Here is a 20,229-nt window from a genome sequence, read left to right on the forward strand (position 1 = left end):
TTTAGCTGACTTAGTGGTTTCTTTATACAGGTGTGGAGAGTCCTTCTCATGCCATCCGGGCTGATGCAGACCCTCTGGCTCGCTCTGCTACCAGTGTCGTCATCACCCTCGCAGACAAGTACACCTATGACTGCCCTGTCGAAATCATCATCTACCCCAGTGGTGGGTATCCACTATCCAGGCTCAACATTGTGGTACTTTGTCTCCCCGGTCTCTCTCTCTCTCTCTCTCTCTCTCTCTCTCTCTCTCTCTCTCTCTCTCTCTCTCTCTCTCTCTCTCTCTCTCTCTCTCTCTCTCTCTCTCTCTGGTAAATGGTGCATTTATATAGCACCTTTATGGCTTTAGCCAAGGCACTTTACATAGATTGTGCATTACATTCACCCATCCACGCACACAATGGCAGTGGAAACCATGCAAAGCACCAACCAGCACATCAGGAGCAATTAGGGGTTCAGTGTCTTGCTCAAGGACACTTCAACACTAACTCTGGGGGAGCCCGGGTTTAAACTGGCAACCTTGCGGTTACCATCCAGCCACTCTACCCCTGAGCCACCGCCGCCCAGTGTGCTAGGGATGAACAAATAATCAAACAAACCGGATTCTAGTGCTTCCCAGTTCAATTTACCCCAGTATGGTACAATCAGAGGTTTCAATCTTGCCAAGGTAGTCAATAGAAACATAGAAATGAAGGATTGTTTTTGAATTGATCGCAATAACTGAATATTGTACATTATACTCAATAACTCAATCACTTTTCAATCACACAGCTCTTTTCTATGTCAGAATAGAGATCATTTAGTGGTGCAGAATAACAACTTCTCACCATGCGGCTACCTGTGGGAGGATTCAGGCATTATCCATCTCCTATATACTTTCTATGTAATGGCTGGTAGTGTATTGAGTTATTGACCTGCAGTGTCCTGCCTTTAGAGCCTCATGTGCCTCACGTGCTCATCGAGGATGGAGACATGACACAGGAGGAGTATGATGAGCATCTTCACAGCAGGAGTGATTTCACCAAGGCCACAAAAAAGGACTCCAGCAATCAGAAGAAAGTAAGTGTGTCGTCAGCAGCACATCATAGAACTGAGGGTGTGGCAGCGTCGGTGGGGTTTTTCAAAATAAAATAAAAACAATCTCCTTTTGAATCTTAATATCTCTGATTACTGAAGGTCTGTTAACTAATGTCAATATTATTATTTTCCAAACCACATTCCAATCTCATAATTCTCATTCACTTAATCTCGTACACATTCGACACACAAAACTGGTTATAAAAACGGTTATAAAAACTGGTTATAAAACCCGTTTTATGGTACATAAAACGGGTTTCTATGGAAACCCCCTTCCATGCATGCATGATTGAAGTGCATTTTCCCTCGCTAAAAGTGATTCTTCCCCAATCTCTGCAGTCGCAGATATCCATATTATTTCGTTCACTGTCTAACTCTCTGAAATTATTTTGACTGCTTGGGTGTTTTTTAACCTCTTCCTCTCTGGGCCTGTTCTATATCTGTATACTGTAGGTAGATATAATTCACAAACGTCTACACAAAGACATCCTCCACAACCCTGTGGTCATGCTGAACTTCTGCCCCAATCTAAAGTCCATCAGCTCAGACCTGAGTAAAGTGCATGGAGAGTTCATCTTCCTCATTGACCGCAGTGGCAGCATGAGTGGGGTTAACATCAATCGTGTGAAGGTAGAGTATACCTCCTACCTATCTATAGCCACTAAGGTCCCCTTCATTATGGCTGCATTGTATCACAGTGTCTGTCTATATTTTTTAATATTTCAAGCAAATTTAATGAAAACAGCTTGCAATGGATATATATAAAAAGATTATGATATATTATGAAATCATTCTATAAATAATTCATTGACTAATTAGAGACAAATGTAACCGGATTTCAAAATATTTCAGTCTGTTTATTGATTATCCAATGCTTTTAGCCTGAATGAATAATGTGTCCAATATGTAACCAATATATAGAATCGTCATACCGTCTGTGTACTAATCCTGTGATGCAGAGTTTAGCACGCATTTTGTGACCAATGATTTTCATTGGGTGTGTCTCCTTCCAGACACTACCCAGTCTGGGTTTATGTGGAGGGGTTAGTGTGTCTCCTTCCAGACACTACCCAGTCTGGGTTTATGTGGAGGGGTTAGCCTGATGGTGAGATAATGACTCCTGAATGCCCCAGAATATCTCAAGAAATACATGATTCAACCTGAAAGCAACAGAGTTTAGTGGCATTAGTAAAATCAATGGTCCAAAAGTAATGACAAAAATAATCCATGTTCCATAATCCATGTACTACAATATATTGAAGACTTTCATGATAGGGGAATTCTTTTTATGAACGTCGTACGTGCAGTGAGCCTTAAAGAAAGTAGAAACACACTCTAAGATACTGATTGCGTACTGATTGTTTCAAAAACTTTAAGGCTTCGTACACACATATCAGACGAACATGCTCTGTGCTGTCCGTGTTTCATGGCCGCCTCAATGCTTTTCCAATGGAAGTCACGTGGTTTGACCAAACAGTTGTGTGTGATGGGGGGAGTGGGGGCAATCAAACACAAGTGTTTGGTCAAACCACGTGACTTCCATTGGAAAAGCATTGGGGCGGCCATGAAACACAGGCAGAGCACAGCACAGTCCTATAGCAACAATAGCTTATTGTATGGGTTTATAGAATAGAATTTGAATTTGAATTTGAATTTGAATTTGAATTTGTATGGAATAAACCCATACAAATAAATAAGGCATAACCAACCATACATACAGTACATACATTTGTATTGTGTCGGTTTCAACAATCTGTACAGGAATGAGGTTCTAGTTATTTAGTTTTCCGTCTATTTTTTGTGTTGTCCGTGTTCTTGTTTATGGCTCTAACTGTCCAGTGGCTATCAGAGCCATAAACAAAAAATGTTTTGTTGAGCCCTGGGCATTAAGACATGTCAAACACTTTCCAGTTCGCATCAGGGTCTTGCCTGTCTTTCTTTTATCCTTAAATGATATAATTCATTAAATCGATTAGTTTGATTAACTGTTGCACCCCTAATTTGAAACCTCTCACGAGTCACACCCTGACTTTGTCCTCAATGAGCGATGTGTCATTTCCCCCAGGATACCATGATAGTGATTCTGAAGAGCCTTGTGCCTGGCTGCCTGTTCAATGTTGTTGGCTTCGGCTCCACGTTCAAAACACTCTTCACCACCAGCCAGAGATATGAAGAGGTATAACAACTGTATGATTAAATGCTCATTGTTAATTTATTAATTACTCTCAGATTAAAATGATGCAGCTGCAATCCGCAAGTTCTAAGGCCTAGGCCGGGATTTGAAGCCGGATCTCTAGTGTAGGACACAAACTTCTACCAATTCTGCCAAGACGGAATCACTGCTTCAGGCAGTACTACTTGTCAACCATCAGAGTCTAAACATCTGGAACAATGGAAGAGTAGCGAGACCACCTCAAACTCAAACCACTCCAGATGTGCTAGTTTTATTGTATAAATATACTACACTGGGGGGCCCACACTTTTTTTTACTTAAGAGGTAGGCCTACTTTCAAAATGACAAGCTCAATAAAATCTACCCACCGGAAGAAAAAAAATCCAATTGCTGAAAATAGTTAAACAATGTACCTGTGGGGGCTTTGGAATAGTGGCGATGGGGTTACTGTTCGGTTATTTGGCGATGTTGTGCCCGGCTCCGACCAGCCCATGCAGTAGGCAGAGTTAAAGGACTAACACGCACAGTTGAACTAAATGCTCCCAATGATAGCTTATATTTGATGAACTCAAACGTGCATTTTATAGGGTTTTTATTAATTCATATTAATTAAACACTTACAATCTTACATTCACACGTTCTGTTCACACTTCCCCCCAACTCAAGATGAATACAGTAACCCCGGAATCTGGATTACAGGTCCTATTGGTCTGTGGTTCTATCCTAACTCTGTCGGTAGGGTTTACTATCATTTGAACACTCTAATCTCCCAGATCATGGTACAGTTTAGCTTGTCATTGTTGTTTCTCAGACTTAGTTATTAATTATGTGGTTTTAAATCTACCTTATCGTTAATCAGATGGTAATTGATCAACGATGGGGAGACAAGAACACAGATGACATTTGGTTACCATCTAAACATCATATTACATCAATTATTAATAATGTACAATTATATATCGCATAATACATTATAGCATATCATTTATAGCAAATACATACCGCTGGTCTCTGCCTAGACATGTTCACGTTCGATGGTATGGGTGAATCTAAATTACACTTTGTGCCATACAGAATAGTCAATGCAGCCTTCTGACTGATCCCACCTTCATAACACTTTCAGCCAATCAGATCCCACAGGCCATCCTGCCTGCACTTCTGGCTGCTGTGGCCAGCTCCTATTACAGTCCCTATTACAGTCCCTGTAACTACTTTAAACTGTTTAGATTATTACAGGTATTTATCATTTAGGCTTTTTACCAACCCAATATATAATAGGTTATTAGAACACATTTAAACAATTGAAGAGGAATTAGGTTACTTCATTACTGTATGTTCTAAATGGGTTGACTTTCCCTGTGAAGAGGAGTCAATAATGGCCTGTCCTACAACAGGAGAAGGGCCGTAAAACCCCCGATGTTTGTAGAATGGAATGTGGGGACCTGAGCTCTCTCACCCTAGAGGAGCTGCTTAATCTCCAATCAATCTGACCCAATATATAATTTCTCTTTATGAGTACAAATCTCGCACACCCATAATTAACCAAACACACCTCACGCAGTGATGAAAATTGATCTGGATATTCATTTTTCATAAACTGAAAGATTATTTTTGATATTAATTTTTTTCGGAAACATTTTTTTTTGATATTTGGGCGCATGCCATTTTTAGTAATCTCGGAACCTGTTAAATAATACTGGATCCACATACTGAAGTTATAACATTATACAACTTTGAAAAACACATTAAAATAAAACACAACCCATTAACTGCATAAATCAATAAAACAATGAAAATAATAAAAGGTTTACATGCGTCGATATCGTGGACATTTTTTGTAATTATCCCAACGCACCCTTAAGTATTAAATTCAGTTACAGCTAATCAAACTTATGTAATACTTGTAGTAATAATGTGATACAGTGCATCTCCACTTTTGTAGGAGAGAAGCTGTTTCTGTCATGTCAGTTAGGGGTTACCTAACTGACATGAACTTTTGGTCACCTCTGTCCGTTTAACCTTATGGCTGTTTGCCTGGACAAAGCTTCAGACTTATCTAAACAACCCCCTTGGTTTGAGGAAGAAGGACAGTTTATTTTCCACACAAGACTGGTTCCTTATCTTTAAGAAAACATTCTTCCTGCGCTCCCCCCACCTGAAACGACTCTTTTGGTTGCAGAATGGGGCCCAGTTGGTAAACACATGTTCAAACAATGCAGTTTATTACCCCTGGTTGTTTCCTGTTAGGAACTTCAAATTGTGATTTTAACAAATAACCGATTTTGCATCTCAACAACTTGGTACCATTTGACTTTTTGGATTTTTTACTTTGACTTTACCTACCAAAAGCAACCCAATTGAAAATTGCAAATCCTTGCAACATTTTAACCACATTATGTGTCTTTCACACATGCAGTCTTTGTGCTCGTGCCTGTTTAGTTTGTGCGTGCGCGCACACGCGCTCACGCACAAAACCCACTTGCACTTTGAGAGACAATGTTCCCCCCTCCCAATCGAAGGAAACTTAATCATTTTACCAGCATTCTTTTTTACCTTTGTCCATAAGGACTTAATTGGCACAAATTAAATCCATTTACCTGTAACTTTGGTATTGTACAGATATAATGAACCCACATACATCATCACATTTTATATGCACAGATCAGACACACATCTCGTGTGTGAGTGTGTGTGTGCGTGCGTGTGTGTGTGTGTGTGTGTGTGCTGTGTTTGTAAGCCCCAAGTGTTCCCTGCTGTAGGAGCAACATGGGTAGAGAAGCATTTCACATGCTACTCTTTCTGACCCAGCTCTGATCTTGCTGGCATGAAAGCGTTCACCCACCCCCATCTTTTTCCTTTTCTAGGATCTAAAAGGACAGGAGCCATTGTGGCCTTCTTCTCAGCCGCTTTACAAACTCGACACAACAAATGTGTCGACACTGCGGTTTTCTGTACCAGACTGGACTTTGCCATTCCCGGTTTGCCACCCTTCACGGGGGCAATCTTCGGGTGACCCCTCACGAAAGTCACCCCAGGGTGCTTCTCTGGCTCGCCTGGACCCCTCACGGGACCCCTCACGAAAGTCACCCCAGGGTTCCTGGTGTGTGCGTCATGCCCTTCCCCCGCCGCCCGTTGATCGCGTAGACTGGCACCAGTAATGCCACAAATCACGCTCGGCGTTTCTGAGGTGAGAAGGATCGACGACCCGTCGGCCTTGCCCACAACGTCTGCGGGCATGGCTCTGATGATGAACGGTGAGGCGTAGGCAGCCTCCAGCTCCTCCGGAAGGCCGCTCACCTGTTCCGCTCTTGTTGACAGCTCTGCTGTTGCTGTCGGTCCCACTTCGATGTTCGGCCATTCCTCCTCTGTCGAAGGCTGCGGAAACGTCGTGTGGTTCTCGTCGGTTCCCTCAGCTCTGCCCGTAGCCGCTCTTGGCCTGCTACGGTGCTGACTGAGGGCTTGTCCTGTCGTGGGCCCTGGGCCCCCTGCATGGTTACTGCAGGAAGCACCAGGCTGTGCCTCCGTTGTGACAGGCTCTATCTGCTCCCAGCCCGGATGACTGGTAGCCCTGTCTCTTCGCCCCTCTGGGGCTGTCCCGGTCCCCGCTGGCACCGTCTCCGCTCCGCCCGTCTCTGCGCTGGCGAAAGGGTCCGTGATGTCACATCTCGTGACGTCTGGTGCTGCGTCTGCGGGCTGGATGCCCCTCTCCTCTGGGGCTCCTATGTTCCTGCTCTCTGCAGGACACTCACAGAGGCCTATCTGGTGGCACCCTGCTGTGACGACACCTCTGGCTACCCTGTCATTCTCCTGACAGATAGCAGCCCTGATTACACGGTATCTTTCACTGTTGTACTGTTTAACATGTAAATTCAGTAATTCATTTTCTATGTGTGCGAGTCTATCTTCGTTTTGTTCCTGAAGGAATATCTCGTAATCTGACGACGCGTCTATCACATCGTCCATCGCCCTGTCCAGCTCAGCAAAACTTTCAGTTATCTCACTGGATGAACCCCTGTCCATACAAAGATCCACCCTATAGGTTGTGCTATCAAACATAGCTTGAGCCTGTGAGCTCTGTATCTGTAGCTCATTTAAAGAAGCCATTTTTCCACCCCCTCTGTCCCTCCCTTTAACAAACAGTACAGGAACTAATTGGACTGGGTTAGTGGTTTAGTCGACTTCACAAATCATTCATTCACTCAAGTAAATGGTTAGTTTTTTGCCCAGCTTTAATTAGCGGACTCTGACATTACTTGTTCTCAGAGAAGCCCATACTTCCCTGTTAAATACCTTCACCAAATAAACCTTTTTATACTATAACCTTTTTATATTATATAGATTATATATAATATAAGTATATAGATTTATATTGGCCGTGGGCGGTCAAACTCTTAGCCTTCCGTAAACCTGGATTACAGGTTTTGCTAGATGCGTCACGCAACAGTTATTATAGACACGCCCTTCCTTTATGCGCACTTCAAAGCGCGCTTTCAGCGTTAAACATTATTGACTGGTAAGATTATTACATCGCCTTTAATGCTGAGTTTAAAACCCTATTTTGTTCTAAACATTTATCACCGCTATTAATTACTACTTTGGCAGATTATGCCGCAGTAATTACCAGTCCCCCTGTCACTCCAGTGACACATTGGGACATTTGCATGACAGTGGAAAGAGGAATTTCCCCCCCCCTCACATGCACTAACTGCTGTTCTTCTTGGTGCGGTCTCAGCACCCAGAAGGAAACACTTTTATTGTGGTTACTATAAAAAGCACCTCTCTTGGTTTAAACGACCGGTGTCTTATCCGGTCTCAATTAAACTTTATGTTTGGTTACAAATAGTCTTTAATAATCAGTTTCCTAAACTGACCGTCGATTAGAACTTTGCCCTATCGAACAATGACTCCCAAACCATTAGTTAAACCCGCAGTCACTTTTTGTGGCTCACGGTTTTAACTGTCCGTTTCAGATGGCCCCATAACCACACAAAACGGTTTAACGGTGCCGCTTAGTTAGTAGCACAAATCAAAACGGCATGCCGTGACGGCAGCATTTATAGTTTGATTTAATCCTATGGATACTAACAACTGCGGCATCGCATTCACGTGCGCTGCTATCAACGCACGGCTTGAATTTCAGTTGAATACACCAGACAACCACAATCAAACGGGGTGCCGTCTTTCGGCCACAATTCTGTCTGATTTAATCTTGTGGTTATTAGTGTGGCACGATTCAACTCTGTGTGCTGGTCCCAACACAAACCGTCTCAGTTGAACTATATTCTGAATTAAACAACTTTAAATTGCAGATCCCTTTAGTGACTGCTATTTAAAGCCCTTTACAACGCGGTAGCAATTTAAACTGTAATATGTCAAACGGTTTCGGTTCAGACTATATTATATCTTAAATATGCCCGGGCGCGTGTATAGCTGCACGCTGATCCCAGCGCACGGCACTTTCTTTCTGTTCAAACCAGGCACTTTAGTGGCTCTATGGTTTAAACAGTTCGCTCGGCGGCGAATTAACTTTCGCTCGGCGGCGAATTACTGTGCACTGATCCCAATGCACAGCACAACTGCCTTTAAATTGTGGTCACTTTAGTGACCACTAATTTAAAGTTCTTTAAACGCGGTAGCGATTGAAACCATAATATGTCCAAACGGTCTCAGTTTAGGCTATATTATGCTTCCAACCGCCCGGCCGTGATGTAAAACTAAAACTTTTAAATCTGTATTAATTAGGCCCTTTAGTGGCCTAATTAAGCCAGTCGCTGCTCGCAGCGATTTAAAACTGTTCGGTTATTTGGCGATGTTGTGCCCGGCTCCGACCAGCCCATGCAGTAGGCAGAGTTAAAGGACTAACACGCACAGTTGAACTAAATGCTCCCAATGATAGCTTATATTTGATGAACTCAAACGTGCATTTTATAGGGTTTTTATTAATTCATATTAATTAAACACTTACAATCTTACATTCACACGTTCTGTTCACACTTCCCCCCAACTCAAGATGAATACAGTAACCCCGGAATCTGGATTACAGGTCCTATTGGTCTGTGGTTCTATCCTAACTCTGTCGGTAGGGTTTACTATCATTTGAACACTCTAATCTCCCAGATCATGGTACAGTTTAGCTTGTCATTGTTGTTTCTCAGACTTAGTTATTAATTATGTGGTTTTAAATCTACCTTATCGTTAATCAGATGGTAATTGATCAACGATGGGGAGACAAGAACACAGATGACATTTGGTTACCATCTAAACATCATATTACATCAATTATTAATAATGTACAATTATATATCGCATAATACATTATAGCATATCATTTATAGCAAATACATACCGCTGGTCTCTGCCTAGACATGTTCACGTTCGATGGTATGGGTGAATCTAAATTACACTTTGTGCCATACAGAATAGTCAATGCAGCCTTCTGACTGATCCCACCTTCATAACACTTTCAGCCAATCAGATCCCACAGGCCATCCTGCCTGCACTTCTGGCTGCTGTGGCCAGCTCCTATTACAGTCCCTATTACAGTCCCTGTAACTACTTTAAACTGTTTAGATTATTACAGGTATTTATCATTTAGGCTTTTTACCAACCCAATATATAATAGGTTATTAGAACACATTTAAACAATTGAAGAGGAATTAGGTTACTTCATTACTGTATGTTCTAAATGGGTTGACTTTCCCTGTGAAGAGGAGTCAATAATGGCCTGTCCTACAACAGGAGAAGGGCCGTAAAACCCCCGATGTTTGTAGAATGGAATGTGGGGACCTGAGCTCTCTCACCCTAGAGGAGCTGCTTAATCTCCAATCAATCTGACCCAATATATAATTTCTCCTTATGAGTACAAATCTCGCACACCCATAATTAACCAAACAGTTACATATAAGACAAATGCACTTGGAATGGGAAATACAGGGGGAATGTTTTTGAATTGGTAGGGTTTTCTTGTATATAACTTTGTAATGACGTTTGTCATTGTTGATACAATACTTGAAATAAAATGTATTGCATTGTAGGTTTGAGCTTTTTTATGTCAATCAATCAAGTCACCTAGTGGCAGATGCCTTTTTTACATTTATATAATATTTTTATGGCATGTCATATTGTCATATGTTCTACAGCCTTTGTGATCTACTGGTAGATCACGATCTACCTTTTGGTAGTTCTACATCTACACCATACAGATTGGTTAAAATAAGGTTTTATTCATTAAACATTTAAATAATTTGTCATACGATGAATAGCAAAAGTAGCCTATCTACAAGCACAAACGTGGTAAGCTTGTACATCTGCTATTTTGACTATTTGAAATTAAAATCATTCAAAATAAAGTCCACATTCAATACTCTGGATTATACAGCACAGTATTTGCTCCTGTTTGTTTCTCCATGGCCCAGGAAACCCTGGCCCTGGCTTGTGAATATATCAGGAAACTCCGGGCTGACATGGGGGGCACCAACATCCTGACACCTCTCATTTGGCTCCTGAGGCAGCCCATGTTCAGTGGCCACCCCCGCCTGCTCTTCCTCCTCACAGACGGTGCAGTCAGCAACACAGGCAAGGTTATTGAGCTGGTCCGCAGTCACGCGCGCTACACAAGGTAAATGTTCCACTCTGCGTACAGTACATCACTGGTTCTCAATCGTTTCAGGCTGTGACCCCCCCCACCCCACACCCTGACAAGCACTAGCCGTTGTGACTTTGTAGATCTGCTATTTTTGTCTCTTTCTAATATTATTTGACAATTTGGTTCAATGTTTGACCAGTTTTTATAGAGTTCCTTGATTCCTTCATTTCTTTATTATTAGTGTTGTGAGCTTGTACATCAGTCGAAAAATTAAATACGGTTTAGGTGTTAGCTGTGCCTTATTTTGCTGTGGACCCTGTGGAACCACCTCAGGACTTCTAGGGGTTCGGGGACTTCACTTTGATAACCATGCAGCGCTGAGCGCTCTACCTGAAATGAGGTATTTTGTATTACTGTGTGTGGAGCTCAGAGCGAACCAGAATGCAGAAGACAAGGCACCGGTGTGGGCAGGCTGACTGGCAAGCAAGCAGGTTATCAGGCAAACGAACAGGGAGATGAGGATTTGAATTATCCTGAACACAGGGAAAGGGAAATTAGTAGAAACTACTTGAAGAACTTATCACTAATTGTGGCAGTGGTTCTCAAAGTGGGGTCCATGGACCCCCAGGGATCCTTGAGGTGTTTCCAGCAGGTCCCCAGAAAAAAATATGATAGTTAGATACAGTACCAAATGGACCGTTACAATCTCACAGTTATGAGGGTTTGTGGAATAATGCATACCAAACTAAGGGTCCTTAGAACCTGCATGGCAGTCTAAAGCGTGTTACATTGCTTTCCTCCGAGGTGGAAAGCCTGGTGAGGCGAGGTTAGGTGAGGATGACCTGGTTGAAGGCAGGTGTGTTGGCAGAGGGATTTGAGGAGCTGATTGGAGGCAGAACACACAAACAGGAAAGGGAAACACAGGGGAAGATGCGTGGGGGACCTGGATTGTGTGACATTTAAACTGTTGGAAATTACTTTTACAAATTACTTTTGTAGCCCTTTGACACTTAACTTTTTGCAAAAATGTCACCCACACAGGGTTCTGAATCCATTATGAATGGATAGAGAGGGAATCAAATCTCCAGGCACTGCAATACACATCCCAAATTGATATGGATGGTGTCTGGACTCTGGAGTATAGTTACTTGGCTTTTTAGAGTTGGGAGTGGATTGGGCATAATTCCATTAACCGAAACCACAGCCATGGCACAGATCAGAGATCAGATAAAGAGATCAGATACACTGTAATAGGGCATACACAGAACATTTTCAGAGTTAAGTCTTATTTTATACTTGTGATGGTGTGGTGTCACACAAAACTGAGCTTGTAGCTTGGCTAATTTTGATAATTTTGTACAATAAAAAAAAGCATTTAGAGTTGATTATATTTTTTATTTCCACATGCCCAGCAGCCCAACATAGGGACACAGGGTTCCAGTGTCCCTGCCAAGGGACACTGGACTGACTCTGCCTCTGCTCCACTCGTGACTCTGCCAAGACTACTTGTATTCACAAAAATATATGACAGAAGTATGACTAAGGTGCAAATTTCAAGATTTCATTTTGAGAGGATTATAGCATATCCATAGCTCTGTGACACATCTTTTTGTGAATACAAGTAGTCTGGCAGAGTCACTACATGTGAGCTGCTCACTACCCTAGTACCCTCCCTCATACAGTAGCCTATATGACATGTCATTGCATATGCACTCAAAGAAATGGCTAGATTATCAGTAAAAAAAAAAGAAGAAAAAAATATATAATGCTCTCCCAGAGTTAAATTATAAGTGCACAATAGACAATATAGAGGAAAATCATGGCATCGTCATTGCAACTCACATCTTTAACCTCACAACCTCCTGAGTCATTAAGGAAATAATTGACTTTTCTTCTTTAATGGCCCCAGTGCCCCAGATGATTAGAGCATAGACAATTCACCCACACATCCTCAATAATGATCACTGCTGCTTTTACAAACCAGCATATCTAGTCAGAGACCAAAGTAAACTTCAATTAATCTTTTATCTGAAAGTCCATGTGAAACACGTAGCTGTACGTAAAAAAATCAGATTTTATTGTTTTAATCCCTGCTGTTTGTCTTCTGTAAATTCTGTCTAATTTGCAACAGGGAGCAGGTGACGTGAGGTTGCTGTCTCATTTCAAGAATGAGATGGGCAGAATATATACTTTGTTGACAAAGGTCCCCCAGCGATCTATCTTTGACTGCCTCCTTTTCCCCTCTACACCAAGGGCTCCATCTTGCGCCGCCATTACCCCTTATCCCTAAAATTATTTGGCATTTTTTACTATTTTAAAACATTTAAAAATAGTTCAACTAGCCAATCTACATCGACACGTTGTTAGCTTGTAGATGGGCTATTTGTAATATTTTAAAATGTTAAAACATTTTAAAATGTAAAATGTAAAAATTGGCAAATAAGTTTTGGGATAAGGGGTGGCGCAAGATATAGGGCCAAATCTCTTCTCTGAAAACAGCAGTATCTACATTAAGCTAACCTAATTATCTTGTAGAGCTGCTATGTTTGCCTTACATGCCCAGAATAAGAACGCTAGGGTTCAAGTGGTTAACTAAGATAACTGATATGTCAAGCTGCAGGCATGCCTTGACTTTTCAGGATGGAGGATAGTTTCCTGTGCGGCTCCATCTGTTTTCCATTGCAACTCTGTATTTGAGTCAAATCACATTATGTACGAACGTCATGCAATATGACAGGATCACTGTGTGTGATACTACTGTACGTGATAACACAACCTACAGTAGCATCTTTTGAACTTTCTGTCAAAAACCTACATTTCTCAGAGAGTTAAAGAGGGAGTGCCACAAGTTTTGTATTTTTCCAGTTTTTCATGTGTCTATGAGGCGACAGTACTTCATTAGACAACCTGGAGTCGTTTTTATGTGCAATGATGTATTCCCTTTGTATTTAGGGTTTCTTCCTGGACTTACTTTGCAGATTTGGAATATTATTCCAAAACATACATTATTATTACTATTTAAGTATTAAAACCTGCTGTTTTGAAAAGAATGGGAAATGGGTCATTCTGCATAATGAGTACTGTAAGTATATTTAATGCCAATTATTTTGTTCGTTTACTTCGTTTTAAAGGAGCATTCAGTGATTTGAGTGATTTGGAAAACCACCCAGTCCGCCCCGGTAACAAAATGTGCACATGCACGCTCTACAGTGGGGGGAAGTGCAACAGGCCAACAGCATGTGCACCAAGGCCCGCCCCCACTCGATCATGATTGGAGGAAGGCCTCTCTCATCCTGATTGGATGAAGGCTTTGCCACCCGCCACCAAAACTGAAACTAGGGTTTTTTGACCCCAGGGGCTCACTGGGGACAGGGAGGAACTCCTTATATGGTCAGCACACTCTATAGTAGGGAGGATTATCCAGAAAAAAAGAAAAAATAAGTGATATTTAGATTAAGTCAAATCACTGAATATACCTTTAAGTAAAATGAATACAAAACAATCTTTGTATTTCTTCCACCACTGGTTCACGGTCCTTGTGAACTGTAGTAACGTCATGTGTTTGTGCAGGTGCCATACATTTGGTATTGGTCAGAATGCTTGCAGAAGGCTGGTGCATGGAATGGCCACAGCTTCTAATGGAACAGCAGAATTCTTAGCAGAGGGCGAGAGACTGCAGCCCAAGGTATTCATTTTCAGAGATATGTGTATCCTTCTCTCTGACACTCGGCTATTCTGAATGTCACAGAGAGGCCATTATTCAGCTGAGCAGTTGCAAGGGTTGAACGCCATTAGCAATTACCTAATCACGTTGTCGAGCAAAACATTAATTAAAACCAGGCTGCTCCAGAGCCAAGAACTGTTACACTCTATATTTGAATTTTGAACCCTTGTTTATTCTGTCTGGACGAAAGATTGCGCAAGGTTCATTTTAAACTGCTCTAAAAATATAAACAAAATATAAACATTGTTATATAACAATGTTTCATTCCACAGATGATCAAGTCCCTAAAGAGAACCATGTCCCCCGTGCTCAGTGACATTGCCATTGACTGGCTGTTCCCTGAGACCAAGGAGGTGTTGCTTTCCCCTGTTGGCAACACCTTCCTCTTTCCCGGGGACCGTCTGATTGGCTACAGTGTGGTCTGTGACACAACCCGCTACCATTCAAACCCCAAGTCTGTAAGTAATATACTGTAGTCGGTGCCCACACTTTTTTGACTTGAGAGCTACTTTCAAAATGACCAGCTGAACAAGATCTACCCCCCGGAAAAATGTATTATACTATCGCTGAAAATAGTTTAAATATGTACTTGAGGGGTCTTTGGAATAGCGGAGGTGGCGTTACATATAAGACAAATGCGCTTGGAATGGGAAATAGAAGGGGAGAAATGGAATAGGTTAGGTTTTTTGTATTTAATTTGTAATTCCACCACAGACACATACACTCATCAATCAAGTCACCTTAATGAATTTGTTTTATATTTAAATTAAATATTATAGGGGCATGTCATGTGATCTACCTGCACAGCCTTTGTGATCTACTGGTAGATCGCGATCTACCTTTTGGGCACCCCTGCGTGTACCTCATCACCAGTCCAAAAACGACAGATGACTAAACAATCAATAATTCACTATACTAGCATCTGCTTGTAAGTCTAAGCAACAACAAAAAACAAAAAACGTTTTTTTCCTATTTTTTGAATGGAGCCACAAGCCATGAGTAATATATCTAATATAACAAGTAACGAAGACAATGTAGATCTGCTATTTTTGGTGTGCAACACCGGCACACAAATAAGAATAACTCAGGCTCTGTCTCCTCGTCCACATGTGAAACTTAACCCATTGGGAATTACCATTTTGTTGAGCTTTGCAAATAGGAGTTTGACCAAAAACTTGTCTGGATGTGTAATTAATTTGTATAACCCCCCCCCCCCCCCCTCTCAACAGGATAAGAGGAGGCGGTACAGCATGATGCGTTCTAATGAGTCTGCAAGCTCCGTGTTCTACCATTCTCAAGAAGAAGACGCAGTGAAAGCTGCTTTTGATGGTCAGGGAACGCAGATGGACCCTCTGTATGACCCCTATCAGGACACCATGTCCGAAAGCAGCCCTGTTACCACAGAACAAGATGCCATGTGTAAGAACCCCTCCCCACACACACACACACACACACACACACACACACACACACATGCAGGTCCCCAATATTGGATTCGTACTGGATTTCTGTGATGGGTTCATCATAAGAATACCTCCATCAAACAATCGCTCTTTTTTGTCTCTGGGTGTTTGTGTACTCTTCAAAATAATTTCAGGGGTTGAAAGTAAAACCAGGAGACGTGCGTACAGCACCAACCAGATAGTGGACTACAACCCATCAAAGAGGGGCTTCACTGCCAGTGACCCCAGCTCTGTGGTGGAGAAGAACCCTCTTAGGAGAGCTAGAGCCCAGGAGCTGGCTGGGCAGATAAGCCCTGACTATGGAGCCCAGTGGAAGAATGAATCTCAGGTAGAACTGTCCTGTAGAAGAGCTACTGTTTATATACACTGGTCTTTAATACCTACAATTTAATTTAATTTTAAGTAGGTATTTAAGGTATTCGGTATTTACCTCAGTGAAGTAACATACATTTCATGAGCTAGTAATAAATAAGCTTTTCATTAAAATAATAACGCAGGTATGTATATAGATAGCTAGATATGTGAATAGTCACACTCATTCACAAAAAACAAACAAACAAACAAACAAACAAACAAACTACAAATACTATTTTAGTTATACTGAAATAATGTTTTATATCTTAAGTTAAAATTAACATTCTGTCCAGCAAAGGAAATGCAATGTTTATGTACAGTTTGCATGGGAGAAGTATTAGGATGAGAAGCAGCCATCTGACCCTTCATGCCTTGCGAGTGTAATCAAGAATACAACAGAGCTATGTACTCTGCACGAATGAGGGGCACATTCATGCATAATAATTAATTGATAATTGAGTTCAGTACACTTGAGTAACCCTGACATGGTTTGAAGAAATATTGTAATATCTTACATATCACATTTTGATCTGAACATAGGTATAATCAAATAAATCCATCGATAGAGAAATATTTAATACTACAGAACATGATTTCAAGTGATGTTGGTAGAAGGGGTTTATCTGGGCATCAGTCCAGAGATTGTGAACCTTTATCTGTTGTTTCTGTGCTCTGTCAGTGAGGAATAGCATTTCATTATCTCCATTGATTTTCATTACATGGCGAGTCAGGTCTCAAAATCAGTACAAATATGGGCTAAAATCACACCCGTGCCAACTGCAGTGTGTGTGTGTGTGTGTGTGTGTGTGTGTGTGTGTGTGTGTGTGTGTGTGTGTGTGTGTGTGTGTGTGTGTGTGTGTGTGTGTGTTTTTAGGCTGCTCAACAGTGGCACTTAAGGTCACCCAGCGTTATTGCACCTGTTCATACTACAAACATACACAGGGGCATAGGGACACATGCAAGTCCAGTGCCTTCTTATTTTTTTGGAAAGTTACATTCATATTTTATAGTCATTGGATTTGAAAAATTTATTTTGCCACTGAAACTGATAGGTCACCAATATGGATAATGATGATGATGATGATGATGATGATGATGATGATGATAATGATGATGATGATGATGATGATGATGATGATGATGATGATGATGATGATGATTGGCAGAATCAGATTTGCTCGTTTTTATTTGTTAAAATGTAAAAAGAACCACCGCTCATCTGCTGAAAAAACTTAAGTGAGGTGCTGGAGTCACAAAGGGATAATGAGAAAAATAAAGGGAAGCTCCGCACACTCAGATCTGCACACAATCAAAGTATTTATTTTGCAAGCTTTCGGTCTACTGACCTTCTAAGAAGGTCAATAGACCGAAAGCTTGCAAAATAAATACTTTTTGCAAGCGTTTGCTTTGATCGTTTGCTTTGATTGAATAATTGATTGAACACGTATGTGATTTGGGTGTGTTCTAAATAAAGTGTTGATTATCGTGTATTAATATAATTATAGTAAACTAATACTATTATAATAAAAATCAAGGGAAAAAGAGACCTTTTTACAGTACAATAATGTTTCAAGTTTACACATACAAATAAATTACACAATAATCAACACAAACACTTTCAGTTGTATTTAGAACACACCCAAATCAAATCATATTACGGCGTACGTGTTCAATCAATTATTCCATCAAAGCAAATGGCATAAACAATATTAGTTTGCCTCTTCTACAAAAATAAATGTTACTGTTGCGCGTACCAGCTGTCATTCTCTTGTATTCGTTTTCTTCTGCATATTTAGACTGAATGAGAATTATTTATTATCCACCTTACGCAGCCACAGCTGGCCAGTGTGTGTACCACGTCCTCCAGGGGGCATCCCAGCAGCTGTCACAGGCCTCTCGCTCAGCAGGAGACGCTGCCACAGCAGGAGGCTGACTCAGAGCCTCATGTCCATCCACAGACCCAGACCAACCCTGTACCCAGTGGTACCGGTGGTACCAGTGTGCAGCCTGTGGCAGCTCGCAGCGCCACTGGGGAAGACGGATCCATGTCTTCCACTGACAGCCCATCTGTCGGCAGCGTTGGTGACACAGGTTGGATCAGAATAAATACAGTGTTGTTGTTGATTTCTTTTAGGGGCGCTAGCCCCTACTATATATAGCTTTTGTCCCCACACGTCTCAATATTTGCCATTGACAATGAAAGGAGAAATTAGGTCAAATGTCCGTTAAATCTTGTCCCCACACGTCTCATATTTGCCATTGACAATGAAAGGAGAAATTAGGTCCAATGTCCGCCAAATATGACGTAAATTTAACCAACCAATCACAGTTGTAGATGATGTATGATTATGTATAATGATAAGAGCGCCCCTCACTTCACAGGGGTGTGATTTTTCTCTTATCATTCAGACTATTTCATCCATATGAAAGAAAATGTCATATGGATGAAATAAATATCATATCCTATGGCATGATATTTAAATGAAACTATTTTAATTTTCTGTGTAAATTATGATGCATTTACTGAACATGTGCGTGGTATAATGTATGTGACAATATTTGTGAGGACCATATTATCATATTATTATAAATGTTACATTTAATTTCTCCTACATAGTTGAGTTGGTGACTAGTACAACATGAGTTGTACAGTGATCTTAAAAAAAAGGAAAAAGAAATCTAGCAACTGGTGACTAGGTCACTGAGGAATAGGGTTCTTGAGGAGACAAGATATATTGGTCAATATTTAGAAGCAAAACAGCAGTTTAGAGCTAATGATGGAAAAGCTTGCTTCTAGCTGTTAGCAAGAGAGGTGGGCAGAGAAAGCATTGCAGGAGAATTGAGAGAAGAAGCAAACATATATAGCCACAGCACAGATACAAGTAATAAGCCATGAAGCTGAATCACAAATGATCAAAAGCAGTCCAAAATGCAAGTGTGTCCCGCAAATCATTGATGCAACTTGTTATATTCATTGCAGATGGGTACAGCCACCAGCTGTGTGAGGCAGAAACCCCACAGGAGAACCACACCTCTGATCTGGGAGCTATCGTCCAAGGAAAAGGGGACTGCAAGGCCGTAGTGTCTGGTCTGCTGTGTGGGAAGGCAGTGAAGTGGGAAGTGGTTTTTGATATTGAGCCGTATCTTAATGGCAGAGAGCGTGAGGAAAAGGTTCACGAGGAGCTTTGGAATGAGACCTTCCATCATATGGCAGGAAGATCTATCATACAGGATTTTGAGAACATGGCAGAGAAGGAGTGCGAGATCGAGCATGGGGAGTTACTTTCTGGAGTATTTGAGTAATTACAGAACAGAGTGTTTTACTTATACCTCTCGTCCTTTTTCATTAACTATTTATCTGTAACTAATGATATTTGAAACCGAACTGATTTATGATTATATTTATATTTCACAGGCTCTGGCCGGAGGTACCAACTATATTCTATTCACACCAGCAAGGCCTGCAATATATTGAGCAAATACACAGCATTAGTTCCTGTTGATCTGGACACTAATGAGTACTTGCAAACATGTATTGAATACATAAATGCTGGTAAGTCAGACATTTAGATTACTTATATAACCTTAGAATAGGAATTTGGTGGGGTGCTGCTGATGGCCGGTTAAGGTTAGGCTATATGTATAATAGTACATACTGTAGGTTCTGATTCCTGAGTGCCCAGGGGAGAAGTCTCTGCTCAGGGGAGAAGTCTCTGCTCAGGGGAGAAGTCTCTGCTATAAGGGAGCAATTTATTTGTAGTGCTTTTGCAACTATCTATGCCTAAACCTCACCTTAACCCTAACCATAACCTCACAAAAAATATGCCTAAACCTATAACTACTGTATAACATCACAA

The 20,229-nt window shown here is 41.2% G+C and overlaps 1 protein-coding gene across 1 annotated transcript in view; it reads left to right on the top strand.

Annotated features, from left to right (window-relative positions):
• vwa5b1 (von Willebrand factor A domain containing 5B1) overlaps nucleotides 1-20,229 on the top strand; it is a gene marked incomplete at both ends in the record, with an annotated part of 28,938 nt that overhangs the window by 4,265 nt on the left and 4,444 nt on the right. The window contains 12 exons of the mRNA XM_079520178.1: nucleotides 31-162; nucleotides 931-1,055; nucleotides 1,527-1,703; nucleotides 3,139-3,249; nucleotides 10,662-10,864; nucleotides 14,402-14,516; nucleotides 14,828-15,013; nucleotides 15,785-15,974; nucleotides 16,153-16,346; nucleotides 18,205-18,463; nucleotides 19,353-19,646; nucleotides 19,788-19,925. Coding sequence (XP_079376304.1) covers nucleotides 31-162; nucleotides 931-1,055; nucleotides 1,527-1,703; nucleotides 3,139-3,249; nucleotides 10,662-10,864; nucleotides 14,402-14,516; nucleotides 14,828-15,013; nucleotides 15,785-15,974; nucleotides 16,153-16,346; nucleotides 18,205-18,463; nucleotides 19,353-19,646; nucleotides 19,788-19,925 — 2,124 coding nt within the window. The remainder of the gene's footprint in view (nucleotides 1-30; nucleotides 163-930; nucleotides 1,056-1,526; nucleotides 1,704-3,138; nucleotides 3,250-10,661; nucleotides 10,865-14,401; nucleotides 14,517-14,827; nucleotides 15,014-15,784; nucleotides 15,975-16,152; nucleotides 16,347-18,204; nucleotides 18,464-19,352; nucleotides 19,647-19,787; nucleotides 19,926-20,229) is intronic.

This window comes from Electrona antarctica, assembly GCF_951216825.1.
Source record: "Electrona antarctica genome assembly, chromosome: 2".
NCBI lineage: Eukaryota > Metazoa > Chordata > Actinopteri > Myctophiformes > Myctophidae > Electrona > Electrona antarctica.